Source organism: Rhizomucor pusillus (genome assembly GCF_041956525.1).
Source record: "Rhizomucor pusillus strain CBS 183.67 unplaced genomic scaffold VTP01scaffold_8, whole genome shotgun sequence".
NCBI classification, from domain to species: Eukaryota; Fungi; Mucoromycota; class Mucoromycetes; order Mucorales; family Lichtheimiaceae; genus Rhizomucor; species Rhizomucor pusillus.
This window is the reverse complement of record NW_027192150.1, coordinates 503,843-527,624: the sequence shown is the minus strand read 5'-3', so window position 1 is coordinate 527,624 and position 23,782 is coordinate 503,843. Positions and strand designations below refer to the sequence as shown.

At 46.5% G+C, this 23,782-nt stretch overlaps 10 protein-coding genes across 10 annotated transcripts; 7 read left to right on the top strand and 3 right to left on the bottom strand.

The window, feature by feature from the left end:
- Window positions 1-1,399: 1,399 nt before the first annotated feature.
- VTP01DRAFT_10188 (uncharacterized protein) lies at window positions 1,400-1,703 on the top strand (the record flags this gene model as incomplete). The annotated part of the gene is made up of 2 exons (XM_069378522.1): window positions 1,400-1,467; window positions 1,550-1,703. 2 exons carry the CDS (start codon window positions 1,400-1,402, stop codon window positions 1,701-1,703), a joined length of 222 nt encoding a protein of 73 aa, XP_069239613.1.
- A 455-nt stretch (window positions 1,704-2,158) lies between these two features.
- VTP01DRAFT_10187 (uncharacterized protein) lies at window positions 2,159-3,397 on the top strand (the record flags this gene model as incomplete). The annotated part of the gene is made up of 7 exons (XM_069378521.1): window positions 2,159-2,423; window positions 2,483-2,653; window positions 2,725-2,743; window positions 2,812-2,919; window positions 2,987-3,091; window positions 3,169-3,241; window positions 3,314-3,397. The coding sequence occupies 7 exons, from the start codon at window positions 2,159-2,161 to the stop codon at window positions 3,395-3,397; spliced, it is 825 nt and encodes a 274-aa protein (XP_069239612.1).
- Window positions 3,398-3,937: 540 nt separating this feature from the next.
- VTP01DRAFT_10186 (uncharacterized protein) lies at window positions 3,938-6,248 on the top strand (the record flags this gene model as incomplete). Its single annotated transcript, XM_069378520.1, has 6 exons — window positions 3,938-4,886; window positions 4,957-4,989; window positions 5,048-5,165; window positions 5,246-5,741; window positions 5,809-5,874; window positions 5,952-6,248. The coding sequence occupies 6 exons, from the start codon at window positions 3,938-3,940 to the stop codon at window positions 6,246-6,248; spliced, it is 1,959 nt and encodes a 652-aa protein (XP_069239611.1).
- Window positions 6,249-6,379: 131 nt separating this feature from the next.
- On the top strand, window positions 6,380-8,683 carry VTP01DRAFT_10185 (uncharacterized protein; the record flags this gene model as incomplete). The annotated part of the gene is made up of 6 exons (XM_069378519.1): window positions 6,380-6,422; window positions 6,492-6,678; window positions 6,750-7,077; window positions 7,150-7,285; window positions 7,345-8,527; window positions 8,596-8,683. The coding sequence occupies 6 exons, from the start codon at window positions 6,380-6,382 to the stop codon at window positions 8,681-8,683; spliced, it is 1,965 nt and encodes a 654-aa protein (XP_069239610.1).
- Window positions 8,684-9,137: 454 nt separating this feature from the next.
- VTP01DRAFT_10184 (uncharacterized protein) lies at window positions 9,138-10,499 on the top strand (the record flags this gene model as incomplete). Its single annotated transcript, XM_069378518.1, has 4 exons — window positions 9,138-9,719; window positions 9,784-9,943; window positions 10,001-10,403; window positions 10,466-10,499. The coding sequence occupies 4 exons, from the start codon at window positions 9,138-9,140 to the stop codon at window positions 10,497-10,499; spliced, it is 1,179 nt and encodes a 392-aa protein (XP_069239609.1).
- An 86-nt stretch (window positions 10,500-10,585) lies between these two features.
- VTP01DRAFT_10183 (uncharacterized protein) lies at window positions 10,586-11,539 on the bottom strand (the record flags this gene model as incomplete). The annotated part of the gene is made up of 1 exon (XM_069378517.1): window positions 10,586-11,539. One exon carries the CDS (start codon window positions 11,537-11,539, stop codon window positions 10,586-10,588), a length of 954 nt encoding a protein of 317 aa, XP_069239608.1.
- A 241-nt stretch (window positions 11,540-11,780) lies between these two features.
- VTP01DRAFT_10182 (uncharacterized protein) lies at window positions 11,781-13,164 on the bottom strand (the record flags this gene model as incomplete). The annotated part of the gene is made up of 4 exons (XM_069378516.1): window positions 11,781-12,322; window positions 12,405-12,623; window positions 12,688-12,981; window positions 13,056-13,164. The coding sequence occupies 4 exons, from the start codon at window positions 13,162-13,164 to the stop codon at window positions 11,781-11,783; spliced, it is 1,164 nt and encodes a 387-aa protein (XP_069239607.1).
- A 1,271-nt stretch (window positions 13,165-14,435) lies between these two features.
- VTP01DRAFT_10181 (uncharacterized protein) lies at window positions 14,436-15,184 on the top strand (the record flags this gene model as incomplete). The annotated part of the gene is made up of 4 exons (XM_069378515.1): window positions 14,436-14,548; window positions 14,615-14,763; window positions 14,844-14,885; window positions 14,943-15,184. The coding sequence occupies 4 exons, from the start codon at window positions 14,436-14,438 to the stop codon at window positions 15,182-15,184; spliced, it is 546 nt and encodes a 181-aa protein (XP_069239606.1).
- A 493-nt stretch (window positions 15,185-15,677) lies between these two features.
- VTP01DRAFT_10180 (uncharacterized protein) lies at window positions 15,678-20,323 on the top strand (the record flags this gene model as incomplete). Its single annotated transcript, XM_069378514.1, has 3 exons — window positions 15,678-15,737; window positions 15,814-15,881; window positions 15,949-20,323. The coding sequence occupies 3 exons, from the start codon at window positions 15,678-15,680 to the stop codon at window positions 20,321-20,323; spliced, it is 4,503 nt and encodes a 1,500-aa protein (XP_069239605.1).
- A 618-nt stretch (window positions 20,324-20,941) lies between these two features.
- Window positions 20,942-22,323, bottom strand: VTP01DRAFT_10179 (uncharacterized protein; the record flags this gene model as incomplete). Its single annotated transcript, XM_069378512.1, has 2 exons — window positions 20,942-22,179; window positions 22,257-22,323. The coding sequence occupies 2 exons, from the start codon at window positions 22,321-22,323 to the stop codon at window positions 20,942-20,944; spliced, it is 1,305 nt and encodes a 434-aa protein (XP_069239604.1).
- Window positions 22,324-23,782: the final 1,459 nt, after the last annotated feature.

The following is a 23,782-nucleotide window of genomic DNA, read 5'->3' as shown; positions in this document are numbered from 1 at the left end:
CGTACTAATCGCACTGTAATTTCGTTTTGCTCACTTGATAGGCACGGTAATCAATAATAATACAGAACAATGCGCATTTTGGGTCCCAGGCGTATTCTTCTTTTTGTATGATGCCTATTAAGGTGCAACAAGAAGTCAGCACCGGTTCTATTAAAGGACAAAACAAGAATGGCAAAAATGTCTATAGAGATTTCAGGATAAGTTTCTCGAGCTAATCTGTCAATATGCGCTATGGCTTTCTCGGCCACAAGTTTCGGGTAGAAAGGCCTGTCATCAAAGACAAATTGCCAATGGGCGTACCAAAGGGCGAGGACGAGGCAGGCATGTAGGTGATAAATATTTAATTCGGACAGTTCACTGTTGATGCGCAATCGGAATTGGGGCGCGTCCAGACGAAGGATCTTCGGCGGCGAGGCAGTGGATTTACAAGCATCATAGGCCACGGATAAACATCCAAACTGTCAATTTAGGTCCGCAGCTCCGTAGGAAATCATATTGAGATTCGTATTCACCGCAGAGTGGGCAGGCAGGATCAGGAATCTTGGACAGGATTAAGGAGTGTAGTCTATCATTGGGTCATAATGATATCGTGATTGACGCCGAGCTGTGATATATGATAGAATTCTGTCGAAGTACCTACATCTATGCCATTTGTTGAATAATATCTTTGATATGTGGTCTTTTTGTTGTCCCATTGACTGGGGTAAAATACGGCGCACTCGCGGGATCCAGGAGCTGCTTCATCAACCTGTCTAGTTATTATCACTGGCGGATACGACATTTAGGAAAATTCAGTTTCCTGGCCAAGAAAACTAATTTGAGTTCAATTGATTGCAAAAAAAGATTTACATGTAAATTTCATCACTTGTACGGTTATCAACACGAAGACATTATTTTCAGTTAGAAGCCACGCGACTCATTCGAAGCGGCTGTACTCTGAGACGCTGCCCGTAGACTTTCCCATACAGTTGAGATACCAAAATATCAGACTTTTTCATTTAATACAGTCTTCTACTGTATGATGCTGCGCAGTATTTCTTACCGAGAAGCAAAGTGATTAAACTTACATAGCAGCCATTAACGTTCTATTATAATTAGATCCCTGTAGTCAATAATTCGAAGCGGTCTCGATAAGCAGGAATGATGTTAGACATATAGTAGATGCATACTATTTATGGACGCATGACTATAACAAAGAGCGATTTACGGTTTGGATGTGTTTTATTACATACATTTATTTATCCTCTCTGTCTCTCGCAAGGTTTATATGGACATTGTAGACCTATGACGGAAGTCGACGAAATAGGAAAGTTCAGTCACGGCTTGCGGGTTGTTTGCCGGGGCGGTGTATAAGATTATTGTATAGATTTTCCCTTCCTCCTTTGACCCAGAAATAACGATGCCCGTTTCCAAGATCGTCGCTACTCCCCACCTCGGCTTCATTACTCCTGAAAAATTCTTGCGCACGTAAGTTTATTTGTGTTCCGGGAAGGCAAGGAGAGAAGAAGCGCTGGTCCCGCTCACAGACAATTTCGGCGTGCAACAAAAGTGCTCCTAGCCTCGCCATTTGGGGTGCCGCGGCTGGTACTGCCCTTGCTCTTCTCGGCTCTGACGTTCCCTTGGTCAAGAAGGATATCTTGAGCAAGTTGCCCGTGCTCGGATCGCACTTTGCTGTTCCTGAGCCCGCCCAGGACGAAGAATAAATGAAATAGGTAAATAACGAAGCAGCTGCAGCTGCAGCAACGCGTTCAAGGAGGAGGAGAACTCAATCGACATTTGTTATTGATGTTGTCTAGAACCATTGGTCATTTGCAGATATATACACGCTCACGAAACAGCAGCCATGCACGAATAATATCAAGAAATAAAAATAACACACTCTCCTTGTCTCTCTCACTCACACACTCGTACACCGTTTTTCCTCAACGTGGCATGCATGAGGAGAAGCGCCATTGAAGATATTTTAGGCAAAAATGAGGTCGCCTCCGTCTTTTTCTTTTTTAAATCTATTAATAATGTGAGGCGATCGTCCTTGGCCTGCACGAGGAATCTACAACAACTCGTCGCTTTTGCTCTTATACGATTATTACACTTTCCCTCTTTTTTATTACTTTCTCTATCTTGTTTCCCTTTCCCTGCTCTTCCCTATTCGAACGTAATGAGACCATTTTCTGCAATTATTGTGCTCTACCTGGCCGCGCTCCTGGCTTGTCCATCCTCCCTAGCTGCAACCGTAAAGCGGGAAGATGACGAGGAGAAGAAAATGACATGCCGCAACACACACACCGTCTTCTCCGAGAACACAGACGGATGGAAAGCTTACGGCAGCCCAAAGGGAACGTTTGAACTGACAAGTGACGGATTGGAAATGAGGCTTTTGAAGCCTGAAAAGCCCGTTGAACGTCTCATCGACAAGGAAACGGGTATAAATACCTTGCTTTTTCTTGGTGGATTATTTAAATAATTCGTGATATGTTTGCAGAGCTACCCTACAACAGCGATGCTGGTGTTGGTCCGACGTTCAACTCGACTACATACATGCACTATGGCAAATTTACAGCTGTAGCCAAAGCAGCACCCAAAGGAGGAGCTGTCACCGCGTTTATCCTGATAGCTGACAACCGCGACGAGATCGATTTTGAGTTTACAGGGGGTAAGGATTATTGCTCGTATACGCTTCATCCCAAAACTTACGTTAACATATTGTGCGGGGACTTTGGGTAGGAGCGCCACACACTGCTCAGTAAGTGCACAGACACCCAGTGGAAGAAAGAGATCTACATGCATGATACTTACAACGCGTGCTTCTAGGACCAATTTCTTCTGGGGAGAACGTCCAGAGTACACTGTAAACGGAGCATCCCACCAGGTTCCAGGAGGTTCCGTCTACGATGAATTCCATACATACACAATCCACTGGTAAATATGTAGAGGTTGGATGCTAATGTATATGGAGGAAAATTCATGCAAAGATAAATGCTTGCAGGACTCCGGAACGTATTGTGTGGTACATTGACGACAAACAAGTTCGGATCCAAGAGAAAAAGAAGACATGCAAAGATGGTGTTTGCAAGTATCCATCGCATCCAGCGTGAGTTTTCTCGTGCCTTCAGAGATAGACAAAAAATGCTCACATGCAAAGGGAAATATTTCGTTGTTCTCTAACAGTCGCGTCCAAGTCGGCTTGTGGGATGGCAGCTTTGAATACGGCACTGCAGAGTGGGCCAAAGGTCCCATCGATGTGAGTTATGCAAATAATATATATGCATACAGAGTCCAGCACACTGATCACTCGAAAATGGCTATCACATAGTGGGATGGCGTGAAGCATATTTCAGCGTATTTAAAGGAAGTACGCATTGAATGCGATCCGGACTATAACGAAATAGTTGAATGACTACCGGGGGATACGGATCCCCTCACGACCTCTCCAGAAAGCGTGCCTCTAGATCCGTCAAATCCTACCATCTGGCGACCCAGACACCCAGTTGATGATAAACCAAAGTTACACCCCTCTCCATCTTCCAATGCTGCAGTGTTCCCACCTTTATTTACTATTCCTAACATTCTAGCTGCTCTAGTGCCCCACTTTGCTGTTGCTGCTCTTCTTTCATATCTTCTAAATTTATGACAGTATCCCCCCTTCAAAAATGTTGAGTTTCTTGGTTTTAGCTGCTTTCGAAATGGGACAGAAAGAGAGAGAGAGAGCGCGAACACACACACACACACGAGAGACTGGCAAGTCTTGATCCACCAAAAGGGAAAAGAAAGGAATTCTTCAAGAAATGTTGCTGCGTTTTGCTGTGTTGTCTCCCCATCTGTATACTCTTCTCTTCCTCTCTTTTTCTTTCTTTCTTTCTTTCTTTCTGTGATATTTATCTTACTCTACTCTCTTTCCCTTTCTCTCTCTCTTTCATTTTACATTTTCCAAACAGCGATGTATTCAGCCGCAAACTGGAAGACATCGCTGACGCGTGTGGTTACACACCATGACTCCCAGCGTCGCATCGCACCCACCGTGGATGAAAAGAAACCTCTAAAGCAACCGCCAGCATCCCTGGTGAAGCAGCGTGTGCTGCAGTATTTTGCCAAAGCTGTGCGTTCTCCGTTGTCCCACCAGGAACTTGCCAGCGTTCCAAATCTGGCTGATGGTGGTGGCAGGCGCGAAAGCAGTAAGAAACAAGACAACAGTAACGACAGCGAAGAAGAAGATGATGACGACAGCGACGCAGCACCGATCACACCGCCGCAGCGAGCAGTGACAAGGGATAAATCTGGACAAGGAGCGGCGTTCATGTTCCGGCCATGGATGCAACGCTCTGCGTCCTCGCCTCACAATCCTATCACTAGTCAGGGCCAGTTGCAGCTTAAAAAGGCAATGACCTGGCTAGGAAGACCTATCCATCAACTCTCAGGTCGCCGGCGAGCGCCTGGAAGCTTGCCCCTACGCTCTGTACTTTCAACATCCGTGCGTAGCATGTTGCATAAATATCAAGCACGCCGTTCACCTGTTACTGAAGACTTTATCGCCAGCAGCAGCAGTAGCAGTAACAGTAGCAACAGTGACGAAGAATATACAGAAGATGACGATGAACCCGAGGACGACAGCGATGAAGAGGACGTAGAAGAATTGGAACAAGTCAAGACAAAACAAGTACCACAAGGCAAAGTAAAAGATATAATCAGTGAACACATAGAAGAAGGAAAAGAGGATAAGAAGGAAGAGGGAGGAGAAACAGAGGATGACGATGATGATATTAGCACGATAGCAGATGGACGCACTGCTTTTGACTGTGATCAGGAACACCGGCCCAATATCTCGCCTCTCAAAGCTTCGCCTCAATCGCCCAAGGAACTACTCTCTGGACGGACAATGCACTGCAAAGGTATATATATATACTCATTCGGTTTTTGAGTGAAAACAGGGTTTTTGACCAAACCGATGACATTTCACAGTTTTGCAAGTCACCAACCTAGCATCTTCTAAAGGTGAAATGATAATGCATATCTTTCTAGTAGAAAGTAACGACTAATTTTTTTGCTTCAGAGCATGATTATGAACTGGATATCAGAGTAAACGATGTCAGCAAAGCATTGCTGCGAGGCACCATGGCTGGAACAAAGACGACACGATGTTTGGCACCTCCAAACCAGTCCATTATCTTGTAAGCTTTTTTTCCATCATTTTCCATTACTAGTTGTATATTACAAGCGATAGCAGTGGCATTGCTCATTCCAGCTCAAGTGATGCAGAAGATCCCTTTGAACTAGCGCTCGTCGTAGCTATCAAGCCCAAGCCAGGCATAATGAAGACAATGGCGCGCGCCGTGCGAGGTATGGCCGGTCCGCAAGAGAAACTCTTGCCAGCTGCGCCCGTCGTTGTTGGCATTGCCAGATTATCATCGTCGGATAATCCTCAGCTATCTTCGTGGCGACGAGAGATACGACGCTACCGGCTAGCAAATCCGAATAACGTGAAAGGCTGGGTCATTGACGTAACCGTAGAAACGAGCCTGGAGGACGTGCAACCGACTGATACTGCTACGACACGCCGGGCTCCGGCCTCGCCGGCCCAACGGGTACCATGGACCTATTACACATATATGTCCGGACTATCAAACCTTTCTGAAGAGGAGGAAGAGAACGTGCTGGATTGCAGTGTGGAAGCTCTAACGGCATCCATAACTCAATGCAGGACGGGCGGATTCTTGACGATCTATGTTCGCAACACTCGATTCCCGGTATGAAAACGAACTTCCTCGTCTGGTTTGAAAAGTGCTGACATGATATCTACAACTGTCCTTGTAGACCTGGGAGCGTTTCTGGGTGGTGTTGCAGGATGATAGACTAGTGCTGTATAACTTTTCGTACAAGGTAAAAAACCACCAACGGGGTGTCAAAAAAACAAGGAGGCCATCCAATGGGGAAGCTGAAATCAACACCTGTTTTAGGAACAAAGGGATCCCATCGATATCGTACCCCTATTCAACCTGATTCGAGTGGCTAAACCATCGTTTGACGATCAAGAGAATGTGTGCCTCTCCCGGACATACGGTCTGGTGCTACAATTCAGCCAGATGGCGGAGGAAACGGAGATGCAAGGCGCCGAAAACAAGATCTTTACATTCACAGACCATGCGATTGATTCGCTACACTGGCGCAGAGCACTTACTACTTATCTGCATCGTCGAACCAGTAGAGATGATGGAATGGATATGCTACCTGTAAATTCAAAGTATTTGTGGTAAAAAAATACCATTTGGTGCGGAGAAAAATTTTTGGGACATTGAAAACGGCTTGCCTGGCTTGAAACTATTGCACCTTCCCTTTTCTTTCTCTTTTTTTTTGGAGAATCTCTTTTTTCACTGACAACTGAATTATGAACAATGGATATGACTCTGGCAGCCTAGATCAGCGATTTGGTAGGCCGTGATCTTTGCTAATCGTACTCGTTGCAGCGATCTAATCATTTGTTTGTTTGCTTCATCTAGCTGGAATGGGCATCAAGGATTCTTCGTTGAATAACAGTACTACTAGCGGAAGCAACAAGTATGTTCCTCCTCATTTGAGAAATCGTCCTCAGAGAGATGGCAATTTCCGTCAATCTGCCCCTGGTGGTGGCGCAAACGCCGGCTGGTCTGCGTGGAACAATGAGCGTGGTGGCCGCAGCAATGATAGGTAAGAAGAGGAGGACTTGCAATGCTGATAATTTAATTGGACGTCCCATCTTACCATTATTTTTCTGTTAGCTGGAGCTCCTCTCGTTCCGACTTTAGCCGTGGACCTGGCAACTACGGTCGCCCCGGCGGTTCTTTCTACGAGCGTGGCTCTTATGGAGGCGGTGGATACCGCAACCGCCGCGGTGGTGATGATTCTGGTTACATGCGTCGTGATGAGACTCGTGGCTACTGGAAGGACGGTGTTCATCACATTGGCACCCGCAACCCCCGCATTGAACGTGAACTCTTTGGCACTGCCGAAGACCATGATCGTCAGCACACCGGTATCAACTTTGAAAAGTACGACGACATTCCAGTCGAAGCTAGCGGCAGAGATTGCCCTGAAGCTGTCACTACTGTAAGTTAAAGAATACAATGCGTTGGGAAACAGCAAAGAATATATGGCTGATCACAAACTTGTTTTAAATAGTTTGCAAGCCCTCCATTGGATGCTCATCTGTTGAGCAACATTGAACTCGCTAGATACACAACCCCTACGCCTGTTCAAAAGTACTCTATTCCCATTGTTGGTGCCGGTAGAGATTTGATGGCCTGTGCTCAGACTGGTAAGTGACAATTTTCAAAAGCTTATTCAAAAATGGAAATTGACCCAAAATCTGGATAGGCTCTGGTAAGACTGGCGGTTTCCTGTTCCCCGTCCTTTCTGAGCTCTTCGCCAAGGGACCCGTTGAGACTCCCGCTGCTGGCGATGATCCCAACCGTTTCTACCGTTCTCGCAAGGCCTATCCCTCTGTCTTGATCCTTGCTCCTACCCGTGAATTGGTATCTCAAATCTTTGATGAAGCCAAGAAGTTTGCGTACCGCAGCTGGGTCCGCCCTGCTGTCGTGTACGGTGGTGCTGACATTGGTGCTCAAATCCGTCAAATTGAGCGTGGATGCGACCTTTTGGTTGCCACCCCTGGTCGTCTCGTTGACTTGATTGAGCGTGCTCGCATTTCCCTTGCTAACATCAAGTACCTTGTTTTGGATGAAGCCGATCGTATGCTTGATATGGGTTTCGAGCCCCAGATCCGTCGGATTGTAGAAAAAGAAGACATGCCCGGCGTTCAAGACCGTGTTACTCTCATGTTTTCTGCTACATTCCCCCGTGACATTCAATATCTCGCTCGCGATTTCTTGAAGGACTACGTCTTCTTGTCTGTCGGCCGTGTCGGTTCTACCTCCGAAAACATTACTCAAAAGGTCGAATACGTCGAGGATGAAGATAAGCGCTCCGTCCTTTTGGATATTTTGCACTCGACCGACGTTGCTGGCTTGACCTTGATTTTCGTCGAGACCAAGCGTATGGCAGATATGCTTTCGGATTTCCTTATTGGCCACAACTTCCCTGCCACTTCGATCCACGGTGACCGCAGCCAGCGTGAACGTGAGCGTGCTCTCGAATCGTTCCGTACCGGCCGTACTCCCATCATGGTTGCCACTGCCGTTGCTGCGCGTGGTTTGGATATTGCCAACGTCTCCCACGTCATTTCGTACGATTTGCCCAACGATATTGATGACTATGTCCACCGTATCGGTCGTACAGGTCGTGCCGGTAACACTGGTCTCGCTACAGCGTTTTTCAACCGTGGAAACAAGAACGTCGTCAACGACCTTATCGATATTCTCAAGGAAGCCAACCAGGAAGTTCCTTCATTCTTGGAAACCATCTCCCGCGAGACTCGCAGCTTCGGTGGTGGTCGCGGTCGCGGCGGTCGTGGTCGTGGTGGCAACTTTGGTGGCAGAGATTACCGCAAGTACCCTCAGAACGACACCTACTCTCCTCGTGGGGGCTATGGTAGCAACGAGTAAGTATAGATACAGGTCTTTTTATTTTTCTTCTTGGACTGTTTAAGCTGACCAATCTCCTTTGCAGTTACAACTATCCTCCTTTCAACAATGGCTCGTCCTATGCATCCAGAGACGTCCCTCTCCAGTACCAAACAAAGACCAGTTGGTTCTAAACAAAAACGACTCTTTGACGAACGCTTTTGCCATTCATCCATGTTTTCTTTTATCCTCATTTCTGTCCTATTCAATTACAAAGCGATATACGATATGCATAGATTTCCCTTCTCTCTTTTCTTCTTTCTTTCCTTAGCTTTTCATATTTGATTTGTCTTGACATGGTTTGTTTTGGCATCATTAGTATTACTAGAATGAAACAAATGATTTGCGTTGTGAAAAGATATTGAGCACAAACAAACAAACAAAAAGGAGGACTGTATATGTGATATTCTTCTTTGCTGCATGCTGGGATGATCGCTACTGCTTTTTCAGGGACTACAAATAGTTTTCGATCCGAATTTGCACGTTGTCTGTACCACCTAGGGCGGGCAGAAGAGTAGGCACTCTTTTGTTTTTTCCTTCTTTTTATCCTCCCCTTTGTCACACAACTCCATACACACAAGAGAACTTATGTCGTCAGCTGGCTTGGAGCCAGGCGAGGACGCACATACAACCTTTACAGCTTCATCCATTCGTCCTTCCTTTGGTTTATACGAGATGCAACCGCACTCCTCTATCATTCATTTCGCCCATCAACTTGAACATCACGAGTCATTTGAAAATTTCGATCTCAAAACCGCATCCTCGAAGCCGATCGAGACAAAACCTGCAGCATCAGCACCAGCAACGACGGCAACAACAACAATAACAGCAACACCTTCAAGTCCGCCTTCACCTGAAGATACCTTTAATAATAATAATACTACCACATTACCCGCACCGGTTACAACAGCAGCGGCGGGACACGTGCGCAACTATCAAGTATTCCCCGGACGCAACCGGTTCTTTTGTGGAGGCAGACTCATGACAAGCCGGGAATACTGGGCGTTTGCAATCACATTTATTCTTCTGGTTGCTCCCTGTGTTCTTTTCGGCATCTTCACATGCCCGTTCCTTTGGTACAATATCCACCCGGCTGTGCCGATCATCTTTGCATACATGTTTTGTCTCGCTTTTGCATCAATGATCAAAACATCCTGGACCGATCCTGGTGTAAGTTGTATATACATCCAATCAATTTATATGCGATATATCTAATATATTTTCTCTTTTGTAGATCATCCCTCGAGGTTTAGACGATGAGAATGATGAGGACCAAGCATACCTCAAGGAGATCCAGATCAGAGATCGAAAATGGACATTAAAGTACTGCGAGACTTGCCGGATATACCGTCCACCTAGAGCAAGCCATTGCCGCCAATGTGATAACTGTGTAGGCAAGTAAAAATTTGCAAACTGGTATATGGATATATCAATTAACCTGAGATCTGCAGAAAACGAAGATCATCATTGTATATGGCTAAACAACTGCATTGGACGGCGCAACTATCGATCGTTCTTTGTGTGTATCGCAACGTCAACGCTGCTTTGTATCTATGTCATTGCATTCTCAGTGACGCACGTCGTTCTGAGCAGCGAAGATGGCACGCTATCATTTGGAACAGCATTTGACCGCGCTCCGGTCAGTTTCTGTCTCGCCATTGTTTGCTTTGTGTTGCTCATTATGGTCGGCGGCTTAACCACTTACCACTGCTCGCTCATCATACGCGGTGTATCTACACACGAACAACTTAGAGCGCACATCATGCGTGCCAGAGATTACCCGACGAACCCATACATGTCCAAGAATCCCTTTGTTAATATCCTGCATATTCTTTGCCGACCCCAACCGAAAAGGTACAGAAAAACAAGTTTGCTTTATTACACAATTGTGGCATTGTTTGCTAACTGGTATCAAGTTATTTACGACGCCGAAAATGGGCAGATGAGTGAAAGAAAACAGAAAGCAGAATCAACAGTAATAATAATTATTCGTGTACAAATAAACACTTCAAGATACCCAATTTCCCATATATGCTTTACATGAGGATTTTCGAAAACATGCCTTGGCCCACGAGACTAGAAAGACCTTGGCCGAGACACTCCAACTTTAAAAAATCACGCACTTGCTCTGTAGTCATGCCCGCCACTCGTACCAACATCCCACGGCCCTTCAAGAAGACGCTGGAGGACCACAAGAGCGGGCGCGGCCGAGCTGCCGAGAGTATTCGTTCCTTGTCGGCCTTTGCCTGGATCGCCTTAATAGATTGTTCAAACAATGGCTCGCCTGGGGCGGATACGACAATGAGGGTAGCAAAGCAAGTGTATGGCTGCAACCTTGCAGCGTACGACGTGTTATCCGGATCAAAGTTATCATCGTCTAGGACCATGTGGTCTCGCAGCACCATTTTCTGCCCGAGCTTGACATCTATGCGGCTCGAATAGTGTTGGAAAGACCAGCTTTCGCCTCTTGATAATCGGCCGCTCGTGAACCAATCAAGAAGAACGAGCTGTGAGGTATCATCTGCGAGTGTAAACGTTTGCCGTGACGAGAAGGACGAGTTGCGGAAGGAAGTCACTGGATCAGGCATAACAAGCAGCGTCGCACCCGATGCAGCGACTTTAGCGTTGATAACTTGGAGCGATGACGGCAGCCTGTGCTGAGGGGTTTTGCTGGTGTCTTTGAGTGTGCGGGTTGCCAACCATCGCTGCTGATCGGCACGATCCTTGAACACTTTGGTGTTGCCCTGCGTCATTAGCAAAAGGATCGCACGCGGCTCGACAGTTACAGAGACGTCAAACGTGTCGCCGCTCACGATGCCGCCGCCGTAACTGAGCATGTAGACGACGGCAAGTCGATCGGCGTGCCCCGTCGTGGGCACAAACTTGAGCGGATACTGCGCATGGATACGGCTGAAGCGGCTCTTTTGGTCGTAGCACTGGCATACAAGGATTCCTTTTCCTGGGGTATTTGACACAGCCGCTTGCAGCATAGATAAATAGTGGTGTGTATATATTTATAGGTGGTATAAACGATGGAAGGATGCGGTGATGGATTCGGCGGCGGGGTCAAAGATGATAACGAACCCGTCTGCCGTCGCACAGACAGATGCTCAGACCCGGGAATATGGATAGTATAAAAATCACGATGCAAGCTTCCATTAGCTCGCCTTTCGGGACTCTTTCCTTTCTTTTATCAATCAATCAATCATGAATGCCACTGATAATATAACGCTAATCTTGCTTGACAGTGTTTGCACACCAGTCAGCGATTAGAGAAAGATCATCGCGCCAGGCTTGTTCGCTCGGGCACAAGGACGGTTCTACCACCCAAATATGAGGAGCATTCTCGCGCGCAATAACGTCCAGCTGGACTCCTTCCGTCGTTTTTAGCTTGTCTACGAGCCTCTTGATATCGTATTTCAAGATTTCACCCTCGCCGTAGGTAACCAGCACCTTGCCGACGTCCTTGTAGTTTGCATAGACTGGGGAGATTTCAGGTTGCTGAAGGAATGCTGCTTGCTCTTCTTTGGACATGCCTGTCAACTGAGGCAGATAATCCTTTATGTGAGCCTCTAGCTGCGATACCCGCACGACGTCCGTCGATTCGTGCGTCTTCAATGTAGGAGAAGTCAGTTCCAGCGTAATCCAGGGCGAAATCATGACGCTGCCGGCAGGTAGGCGACGGCGGCCCTCCTCCTCCTCCTGCTGCTGCTGCTCGTCACGCATCGTCAGCACGGTCTGGGCTGTCAACCAACCTCCTGCACTGTCACCAGCTACATATGTAGATACAGATGTCTTTAATTAGTGTTTGAAGGAAAAACGAATGTAAACGGAGTGCAGTGTAGATATACTTGCCAACAATGATTTTGGATGGGTCGATGCCCAGTTCGTTTACCAAGTACTCGTAAGACCGAACACACTCTTTCTGTGCAGTCGGGTATCTCGCTTCGGGAGTCAGGGTATATTCAACCGAGAGAATACGCGCCGTTAATCCATGTTTGTTCTTGACATGCTCAATGATATGCAGGAAGGAACGAAGGTACTGGGTCGCGTAACCTATCCTGAATCCGCCTCCTACACACATGAAATCAATTATCAGTGTGCATTTTTCCTTGTTTGGAGTGTTGCGGTTACTTACCGTGGATGAACAATATAACAAGATCGGCCTCGGCCGAGGTCGTGTTCTCTACCCATTGAATTGCGTCCTTCTTGCGCGCGATATCCTCCGCAACAATCCAGCTTCCGGCGAAATCTTGTCGCTTGAACGAGCCAAAGTGTAGATACTCGTAGCCGACTGGCTTCGTTGCCTCGTTGTAGAAAGCGCGTGCGACCGACAGCGGACGCGCGAGAAAGAACGAGATTAACTTGTACCGCGCACTAACTGGCACGTTGTATATTCCTTTCCGCAAACCTTTTCCTACGGCCGTGGAGACTGGGTACAACGCATGTAAGCTTTTTTTTCTTTTCGAGTCAATAATTTTCCTTCGATACATTATTAGTACTCACGAAGAAAGCGGCCTTTGCTCGAAGCCAGGAACAGAACAATGGCGGCAATGACTGCATGATTTGCTTTAGAGGAGATTTCTTCTCGGAGCATCTCAATCGTCGTCGACATTGTGTGCTGCGGGACAAGACAAAAAATAAGAAGAAAATAGTTCCCAAGGAAGGACAAGCTGGTGGCAAAATATCTTCAGTAACGCGTTTTCAGCTACATGACACAAGCGACACATACAGGGATTAAGCTTGCAGGATTTGGCAGCAGTGTTGTGTGATACGATAGCGGCATATCTATCTGATGATGCAAGCTTCAGACTTGTATTGGTTAGGTGTTCACGGCGCACATAGCAAGTATGTCTATTTGAGGAACATCATTTCACGCCAAAATATCTCTCGCAGCTATACAGCTTAACAACCATTACTCGGTTTCCGGTCTCTGGATTTTCCCGCATTCGTTCGACATTTGCTTTGTAAAAAGACATGAATATGAAACTAGGTGTCTCCTATTTCTGAAAGGATCTGTAATCCATAAATATTTTATATACATTTCTTCTTTTTAGCGAAAGAATTACATGCATCGCTGTTTGGCTCACATGTGGTCATAGCAACTATGGAATGCAACAAATGGGAGAAAATGTGTTCTCGGTCTGTTTGATTTATGCACGCAGTCTACTAGTCCGATGACCAAGCAGCGGCTTAAAAATGCATTCGCTTTGCTCCTGGATGCATAACTCCATCGAATCAAACCAACATTTGCAGGAGCCCATCATCGATGCGTATTATTATCTATTACTTCGCTCGCTGCTGCGCGTATACTTGACATTGAGGTGGCGCTTGTGGCGTACCTTCTCTTTCGGGGAACATGCTGACTTTTTTTTAGTTGCACTAAATCAAGCGAGCACGGACAACGCTTATGCAGCTGACAGCTGGCCTGCAAAATCCCGATAAACTACATTGCTACGAAAATGCTTATACAAATTTTACTAAACCACGATACTCCATGATGTTCTAAAAAGTACTAAGCGCGATTGCAGCGCGTAAAAAGCACGCTAAATCGCTGTTTGTAGCTATATTATCATGAGTCCTACAACGTTTGTATTTTCCAATGCGTTCAATTTCTCCGCCATGTCGCGTGTTAAAGGGACGAAAATGCAGGAAGGTACATCTTCTCTCTCTTTACTGCAACCGTCGTTTACAAGAACAGATCGAACCTATTGTCACTTTTTAAGCTCCTACTGACTTTTACAGATCAATCGGCGTCTTGCAGAACCCAAATCGCAATGTCAAACGTAAGTCCTGACCTTAATGGAGTAGTGTTTGATCGCTGTACACCTGTCTTGATTGCTTCCCAATTATAATTCAACCCAGTGCTCAACGCTAGCGTCACTAATGCATGAGGTCTTCTTCCTGGAACGTCCCGGTCTCAAGCTGCTGCTACGCGCATTCCCGTGCCTCGTCGTTGTGTCCATGCCGGAATGCCCGTTACTGAACCAGGACATTCGGTAAGGCTTGCAATTATGACATTAGCGTCTCTTCAACCGTTAACCTCTTTCTTTCTGTAAATATAGCGACCTTATTGCGGAAGGGCGCCAAGACGACGAGACGCTGCTGATCCGTCTCAACCAAGCAACTCGCATCAGAGCAATCAAGGCCGCAAGAGACGTGGTAGAGGCAGAGGTAGAGGCAGGGGCAGAGGCAGAGGCGCTCAGTCCCGGTCGTCTGCTCAACCAGGTCCAAGTGCAGCATCCAACAACCAAGCTGCGACCAGCTCTGCGGAGAGCGACACCAACGGATCAGTTGTGAACACGGAATCGGGTGATAAGCACAGTACTCCTACCGGTAACTGTAATCAATGCTCTGCAGATGTTTCGATCAATCTTGCTAATGTTACTTTAGTTACGGTTGCTGGAAGAAAGCGTCCGCTCCCTCAGGATGTGGCTGAAATAGTTGAAGCCAAGAAGGGCCAACTGGCTAACGATGTGTCGACTCAGAATGAAAATCTGGCGACTATATCTACGAAGAAGCACGCGAATCACCGCTCGGCAAGGATGCAGACGCCGCTGAGGATGCTTCAGAAGAGAGAGCTTCCAAGGATGAGACTACGACAGATCAGGAAGCACCCTCACAGCCATCACTAGATAAAAAAAACGTCTACCGAAGCGACCGCCCCGAAAGCTTCAGGATCGGCGCCAAAGGAAGTTGAGGATAATGCAAAGACAAAACCCAATGAAAGAAGCAAAAAGTCTACTTCTATACAGGAAGAGGACAAGAAAGAAACCAAACATGCCAAAGATTCCCAATATACTGTCGATGAACCTAGAACAAGGGGATCAAGAGGAAAAATGCCGGATTGAACGCATTACAGTGCTAAATCAAAAAAAGGGGAAAAAAGAAAAAATAGGAAAAAAAGGAGAAAATATAAAGTACTTTCAACAGTATATCCGAAAAGATACTCAAAGAAATATAAAAAGCTTCAACAGTATTCACTATCTAGCACCAGCATTAAATGTAAGCTGAGACGAAGATCCTGGTCGTCCAAGATTCAAACTCATTCTCATGCACACGGCCTTTTCCGGCGCAGCCACGTTAACAACCAGCTTGACGACTATCGCCTCCCTGCCGATTCTATAAATGGCAGATCACGAATCAGAGGAAGCAAGGAAAGCCAAAGTCCTCGCTGCCAGAAAAAAGGTGATTATTCTCTCTGCGATGGTCTTGTTTTCAAACGCGTTCCTGAGATTTTAAACGTATACACCCATCGCTGCAGCTCAAAAAGTTTCAGAGCAAGAAGCAGGAAGGCGGCGCTCAGACGCCCGAGCCAGATGCTACTGCTACGTAAGGACAGGCGAAGAATCAACATGAAGTTGCAATGGTCAACTAAGAAGTTCTCCCACGGACACAGGCCTGTGCAAGATTCAAGTGTGACGGAGGTGACAGAGAAAGAGGCGAGCGAACAGAAAGAGCAAACGGCCAAAGACGCTAAAGAAGAAGAAGACAGAGGAGCTCGAGAAACTATTATAGCGAAGATGTTAGAAGGGCAGCAGCAACAGCAGCTAGACAAAGTCCAAAATGCATATTCACAGCTGCAATCAGAGCACAGTGCCAATTTGAAAAAACTGGAAGCATTGCGGGAAAAGCAGACGAGTTTAGAGAATGCAGCAAAGGCAGCTGAGGCGCAGATGCAGCGAGAACTTCAAAGCAAACAGCAGGAAATGGATGAACGGCAGCAGCAAATTGAAACTCTGCGTAGAGAACTGGCTATCCAGGAGGAATCCAGTCAAGCGAAACAAACGGCAGAAGATAATGTATCTAAGCTACAAGCAGAATTGGAGAATGCGAAAAAGCTTCGCGAGCAACAAGTCAATGAGCTGATAAAAAAACTAGACGCTGCAAATCAAGAACTGAGCCGCGTGACCGAAATGTTGACCTCAAAGGATGCGCAAATCGCGGAACTCGAGAAGAAAAACACGGATGCTGTAGAAGCTGTACAAAAAGAAGCGGAAAATATTCGCAAGGAGCTTGAGCAGCATCGGCAAGCAGCGCAGAAAGAGGTAGACACCGCAAACGATACTATTTCCCAACTGCGAAAGGATTTGGAAGCCAAGAAAGCATTGGAGCAAATTTTGCATAATGCAACCGAGATGGAAAAGAGATATCAAGAGAAACTGGACACAGCAACCAACGAGTTGGAGACAATGCGCAAAGAACTCGACGGGTACCGACAATCGGCAGAGGAAGCTGCCAAAATATCAAATGAAACAATATCTCAGTTACAAAACAAATTACGATCCAATGCCGGCGTTGAAGAGCGTTTGCAGGAAGTCATGAAGGAGCTTCAGGATGCGCAAGAGTCTAAACAACAGCTCGAAAAAGCGCGAGAGGAACTGATTGAAAATACAAATAAACAAGTGACAGCATTGCAGGAGAAGCTATCAGCCAAAGAAAGGGAGCTAGGGCATGCAGTTGCAAGTCACGGCACAGCAGCTGAGCAGTTGAAAAAGGATAAGGATGGATTGCAAGCTGAACTCGAAGAGTCGAAAAAGAACCTAGAATCGGTGCAGGCAGAGATTACGTCTCTGAAGGAGCAGCTCAGCGTCAAGGTTCGAGAGTACGAAGAGGCTAGAAAGCAACACAGCGAATCATCTGAAAAACTTAAAGAAGAGAAGGCGGCGTTGGAGACACAATTGGAATCGAGAAAGAAAGATTTGGAAAGTGTTAAGGAAGAAAGTACAGCGGCGAAGGCACAGTTAGCAGAGACGCAGCAGTTACTGGAGCAAGCGAAATTAAGTCACGAGGAAGCAAGACAGAAGTTATACCAGGAGAAACAACAGATCGAGAATAAAGTCGATGTGATGCAAAAGCAGCTAGAAACAGTGCAAGCAGAGTTGACTGCAATGACAGAACAGCTATCCCAGAAGAACAAAGAAGTAGATGATTTACGATCCAATCACAAAGTGGCGAGCGATCAGCTGGAAGAGGAAAAGAAGACTTTGCAAGAGCAGCTTAATACAGCGCAAAAGGAGCTGCAGAGTTTGCATACAGAGATTGCATCGGTCAAAGAACAGCTGGCCAAGAAGCACGAAGAGCTGGAGAAAGCAAAGTCAGATCATCAAGGAGAAACAGGCAAGCTCGTGAAAGAAAAAGAAGCGTTGCAAAAGCGACACGACACTGCCAAGAAAACCATAGAATCGATGAAATCCGATATCGGTACCCTGAAAGAACAGATATCTCAACTCTCCAAAGAACTCGAACAAGCCAAGGCCAAGCACACGCATGAGGTTGCAAAACTTGAACAAGAAAAAGAGGCGTTGACCCGAGAATTGATGCAGACAACCGAGCAGCACTCTAAAGACAGGGAGGAAACATCGAATATGATTGAGCGGTTAAAGCAGCAAGTAGCCACGAAAGAGACACTGGAGCAGCAAATGCAGGAGTTAAGCAAGCAGTTGGAGAATGCGCGCACAGACATGACATCGATGCAACAGTTAATAACCGACAAGGACAATAATGCCAAAGAACTTGTTTCTAAACACGAAGCAACACTAAAAGCGATGCAGCAAGAAATGGATACTTTGCGGAAGGAAATCGATGAATGGAGTGCCAAATCAGAACAGCAAGTACAGGATGCCAACGCTGCTCAGGAGACGATCTCTCAGCTGCAAGAAGCCAAGAGCACCTTGGATGATCGGATCAAGAGCTTGACAAACGAGCTTCAGCGTGCCCATGATAATATTTCATCGTTAAACGCTAGTCTAGCTGACAAGGAGAAACTCGCAGAGAACAATGAAGCGAAACATAAAGAAGCCTTGGAGAAATTGAGAGCGGAAATGAGCGAGGTCGAGGAGCAGTTATCCATGTCACGCAAATCATTGGAGCAAGACCTGCTTGAAGCTCGAACACGCGTAGATAGTCTGGAGCAGGAGAAACAGGTGTTTGCGAACGATTTAGAGGCAGCACGTCGACAAGCGCAGGAGCAAGAAGCAACGTTTCAAGAACGACTCGACAATATGACGGCGGATCTGAAGAAAGAACAGGAACAGTCGGAAGCTTTGAACAAAGAATTGGAAATGCTGAAAAGCAACATGAGCGAACGAGAGAAAGAGTTGGAACGTAAACTGGCAGAAGCTGAGGAGCAGCTGGAAGCGCACAAAAAGGCCGTGGCAGACAAGGAAGATATGATCAACGGCCTAGTGACAGAGTCAACGACGTTTAAGCAAAAATACGACAAGGCGTACATGGACAAGGAAACCATCCAGCAGGAGCTCACAAAGCTGCAAGCATCCTTGAAGGAGATGCAGGAAAAGCATAAGGAAACTGAGACGTTATCTGTGCAGAAACTCAATGAAGCGCATCGCAACCTGGAAGAAAGCGAAGAGGCGCTCAAGAAATCCAGTCTAGAGTTTGAGAAATACAAGGAAAAATCGATCAAAGACTTGGCAGATAAGACAGCTGCGCTAGAAACATTGGAGAAAATGGTTGAGCATGAACGGGCCGAGGCAGAAAAACTCAAAGATATGTACGAGCAGAAGCTAAAGCAGGCATCAGATGAGACGAAATCGCTGCACAGTAGCAACCAAGACCTTAAGCGACGCATTGACTCAATGGAAACAGAGCATACGCAGGCACAGACTGTTTTGGAGGATCGTATGAAGGCAGCGATCGCGAACCACGAGAAGCAGCTTGCAGAATGGCAAGAAAAACACGGCAATATCGGCAAAGATCTAGAGGCACAGCAATTCCTGGTCCGCGAATTGACGGAAACAAAGCAATCGATTGAAGCTGCGCTCAAGGAAGCACAGGATGCGTTTGCAAAGGAGAAAGAGCGAGCTGTAGACCTAGAAAAGGAGTTCCAGGCGCTGACGCAGCAGCGTAACGATATCGAGCGAGAGTTGAATACCAAGAGCAAACGCATTGCAGAACTGGAGAAGCAGTTAGAGGATATGGAATCGAAGCAAAAAACCGCCGAAGACGAAGAGCAGCAACAGCAAGCAGCTAGTCGCAGTGGAATGCAGAAGATGGCGCAGGAGAACAGGCAGTTACAGGTTCAATTGGAGCAAGTAAAAAGCGAACTACAGAAACAGGAAAAGCTTGTTGATGTATTGCAAAAGCAACGGGAAGAAGCCAAGTCAGCCATCGCGTCCGAGATGGACAGTCTCAAGCAAGAGATAACCAGTCTTCAGGAACGGCTGCAAACAAAGGATACATCTGGAGCGCTGATTGATTTGGAGAAACAACTAGCTCAGGAGAGAGTCAAGTGCCGAGAGAAGGAAGACGAGCTCAAGGAACTGCAAACACGGTTAGAGCGGCAATACGAGGCATTCAATACTATACGTGGCGAGTTGACGGCAGTGCGGCAGCGGCAGTTTGACAACGAAAACCGACTGACGCGCGAAAAGAAGGAGCTAGAAATGCTACTACAACGTCTGCGGGCGGAATACGAGAGCCATCTGGAACGGCTGTGGACCCAGCAGCAGAGGGAGAGAGAACAGCGCGAGGACGTTTTGGAGAATCGACGCGTGGCCCTAGATAACGCCCAAGTCAAGCTCATGATGAATGGATTGAGCCCAGTGAGCGAGAACGGATTTGAATGGGTGCAAAGCGGCGAAGAAGAGGAAGAAGAAGACGAGCAACAAGAACACACCGACCGAGAACATGGCAGCAAGCGTGCACGGATACCAGCAGTTGGCAAGGTGCCGCCTCTTGTCAAGCCGGCATTCTTTGAGTTCTTGGAGGTACCAAGATGCACTGGTTGCAAGAGTGAAGTAATAGATATTTAAAAAGAAGAAATCAAACAACAACATCACCTTTTGTACATACACCATTTCCATAAAGTAATGTCAAAAACCAAATTCAAATATTAGATGTTGTCGTGCGCAAAGGTACATCAGTCTCGGAAATATCGATATACTTACATATCTTCCATTGGTGTCTATCCAAAGTAAACTCCCTCTTGGAAAAGTTGAAAGTAGCCGACTTTGATGGCTTTCCTTATGAATAATACATTTGTTTGAAAAAGCTCGAGTGAAAGCACTTGCTATTTTAAGAGCATCGGCGCCAAACATGCATAAGGACAAGATGCAGTCAATGCCAGTTCTAAAACGAACGATATTCCGCGTCGCATGCAGTGTGCTGCGGCCAAGAGAAAAAATATCTGCGCCCGGTCAATTCCATTCCGATGTTGTATTCCTAGTTGCTAAGCATTCACCAGAAACTCCGTTATTGATGATGTATTTGTAATATGTCAAAGAACGGATACTGGGTTGGGGGTATTTATCTTTACATGACAAGCATTTTCTAAGAACGACTATTTACAGTGTAAAAATACAATGACAAAGAAAGAAAAAATAGAGAATGGAGAAAGGAATTCAAATATGGAGGAGAAGGATACATAATAATTACTGATAATACGAAATCAATGTCCTGATGGAATCGATGGTACCAAAGATGAGACCAACGATACCCAAGAGGATAATGAGGAAGCACCAGGCATGTTCATAAATGGGCTTGTTTCGGAATCCAGTGAGGCGCCAATAGAACAAGACTGGGAAGATGAGAATGAGACCGCAGTTGGCAAAGGAACCAATCAAACTCATAAGTGCATCAAAGTGAGGGACGGTGCAGGCAATAACGCCCACAACGACGGTGATGAAAACACGGAGGCAGAAACGGATGCAGAATTCGCCAATCTTGCCGAAACGTTCGACTGTAATGTTGAGCATATCCTCAACGTCGAGCGAAAAGGATGTCGTCAAGAGAGGGGCGGCTAGCAGGACGTGTACAGTCATCAATACAATAGCAACGATCTTGGGTGCGCCGTCCGGCAGCGAGTTGTACATTGGGCTTTCCACGGTGTCACCGTAAATGTAGTAACCAGGAACAGCTGTCATAAAGTACATGGCAGCGCAGGTAGCAAGACCGGCTGAGACTACCTTTGGCCATTGGCGAGGTTTCTTCATCGAGGCTTCGACGTGAGGATAAATAATGTTGCCACCGAAACTGAAAGAAATGGTGCTGAGAGCGATGGGAAACTTGGGCCAGATGACTGGGACGGTGTTAGCAGGTGGAAGATCCTTTTCGTGGATGCAAGAGACGACGAGGACGATAAGAACGGTGACGAGGGTGGCGAGAGCACCGAAAGCGCTCATGATGGCAATTTCTTTCATGTTCTTGACAAGCACGAAAGGGATAGCCATCAGAACACAGCAGATAATGGTCCAGTAAACAGTGCCGATAGCACCGGCAGTACCTGCAGTGAGTTCCTGGAGGTTACCACCGGCAAGCACCATGTACAGAACGGGGGCACCGAGGGTGATCCAGGCGTTGAAAAAGAAGGTCAACCAGCCACCGATGACGCCAAATGACGCAGTAGCAATTTCCTTGTACGTAGACATACGACGTTTCGGATCGGCGTAGAGACATTTGACGAGAATAATACCGGTGTACGTGGACATAGTCCATGCAAGGAACAGGATGAGGACGCCAAGCCAGCCACCCAAGCCCAGAGCATACGGCAGACCAAGAGTACCGGTACCGGCAATGACGCAGACAATGTTAAAATACGCATACAGCGATGATCCGGCGTTGGCGCGATCAACGTCACCGTGGTGCTCGGTCTTGTAGTCATATTCTTGGTCTGGATCCACGGGGGATACGATGAGTATATAAATGACGAATACATATGCTGCGGCTGGCAGTGGAAAGGATATTTACCGCTGTAAGTCTCTACGATATTCTCTGAGCGAGCGTATTCATTGGAATATTTCTTTTCCTCTGCCATTATTAGAGAAGGGAAGTGTTTAAGAGAAGGAAGAGAAAAGGAAAAGAAAGACGTCGGGAAACAATGGGTTTGATTTGTTAAAGTAGGGGAAGGGTCCGCCTTTATATATGACGGATTGACGGGGTTGTGAAGAAATTCTCTAGCGACCATTTCGATTTGTATGTCCAATGAGATGTTTGTTTGAATCGGACGTTTTTGACACACCAGTCGATAAGGTTTTCTCACGACAATAGCACAGCGCGCTATATGTGGACTTGTCTTTTCTCACGAACTACCCTGGCTGATGCCCGTACATGCATGTGTAAATTTAGGAAATGCTCTTTCTGCCTCGTTGCCACGCAACCCTCTCTTGCGCTACCTGTACATCTTCGGTGCTCGCCCCGGAGAGACAATGGTACCCCGGTCTTTGATACTCAGATGTCGAATCAGCGCCCGTGTGCAGCCATGACTCAAGGCCGGGCAAGCGTTCTCTTTGGATACCTGAATTTCAATCACAATTGGGGTTCCCTAAATAGGAAGTCAAGGACTCTTGGGATCATGTGCGCCATGGTTGCACCGAGCTGGTACTCAGATCATATAGCAGACCACCATTGGAAAATGAGATGGGGTTCCTGAAACAAAGCTTTCTTGTTACGGTTACATGCGTGCGAAAAATGCAATAGTCTATACCGTCTGTGAGAGGCACCACTCGAAAAGCTTACTGAGTAGTCGCTTTAGGATATAACTAGCAGCTCTACTACACTACTACACCGCTGCTACGCATCTGCCTAACCGATGTGCCCATCAATTTCCTCTCATTGTCTGAATACAGGACTTATCTAATCGCCCCGTACGACATTTTTTCCCTTTTTGCAATTTTCCCATGACAACAACCCATCGTATCTAATCTTTCTCTGTTCCACTGTGGCACTGCTATATCTGAAGAGTCCCTTGGAGACGTTTATACATTTTAGGGAACGGCCTTTACCTGATATACCGTGCGATTTCCCCCCTTCAGCTTTTACATTAGCGCTTTGGAAGGATGCAGGTTTTCCCTGAAGAAGCTAAACTGATGGTCAGAACATTAGATCATGTCACCTTCTTTTTTTGACTTGATGATGTGAGGCGTAGCGAAAATGCTAAGCATGGCATGATTGCAAACCTGCAAAAAATAATCAGGAAAAAATCACGCATGTTGATTGCAAACTACTAAAAGCATATATGGAAAAGTAGGTATTTGAAACACATGATTCCCTATCTCCTTTCGGTTGTCTTCTTACATAAATTTTTCGGTTAGTTTCTGTATGGTCAGCCTTTCCTTCCAATGGGGGAAATTGCATTGTGATGTCAGAGCAATAGCATTTTGGATAAGTGTTCCTGATACATACAACCTGTAAAAAAGGTACGTCGTAATGGGGCGACACGTGTGGCATACATACTGGATCAATCAAGCTGCGTTTCTCCTGCGTCTCCCGCCCCA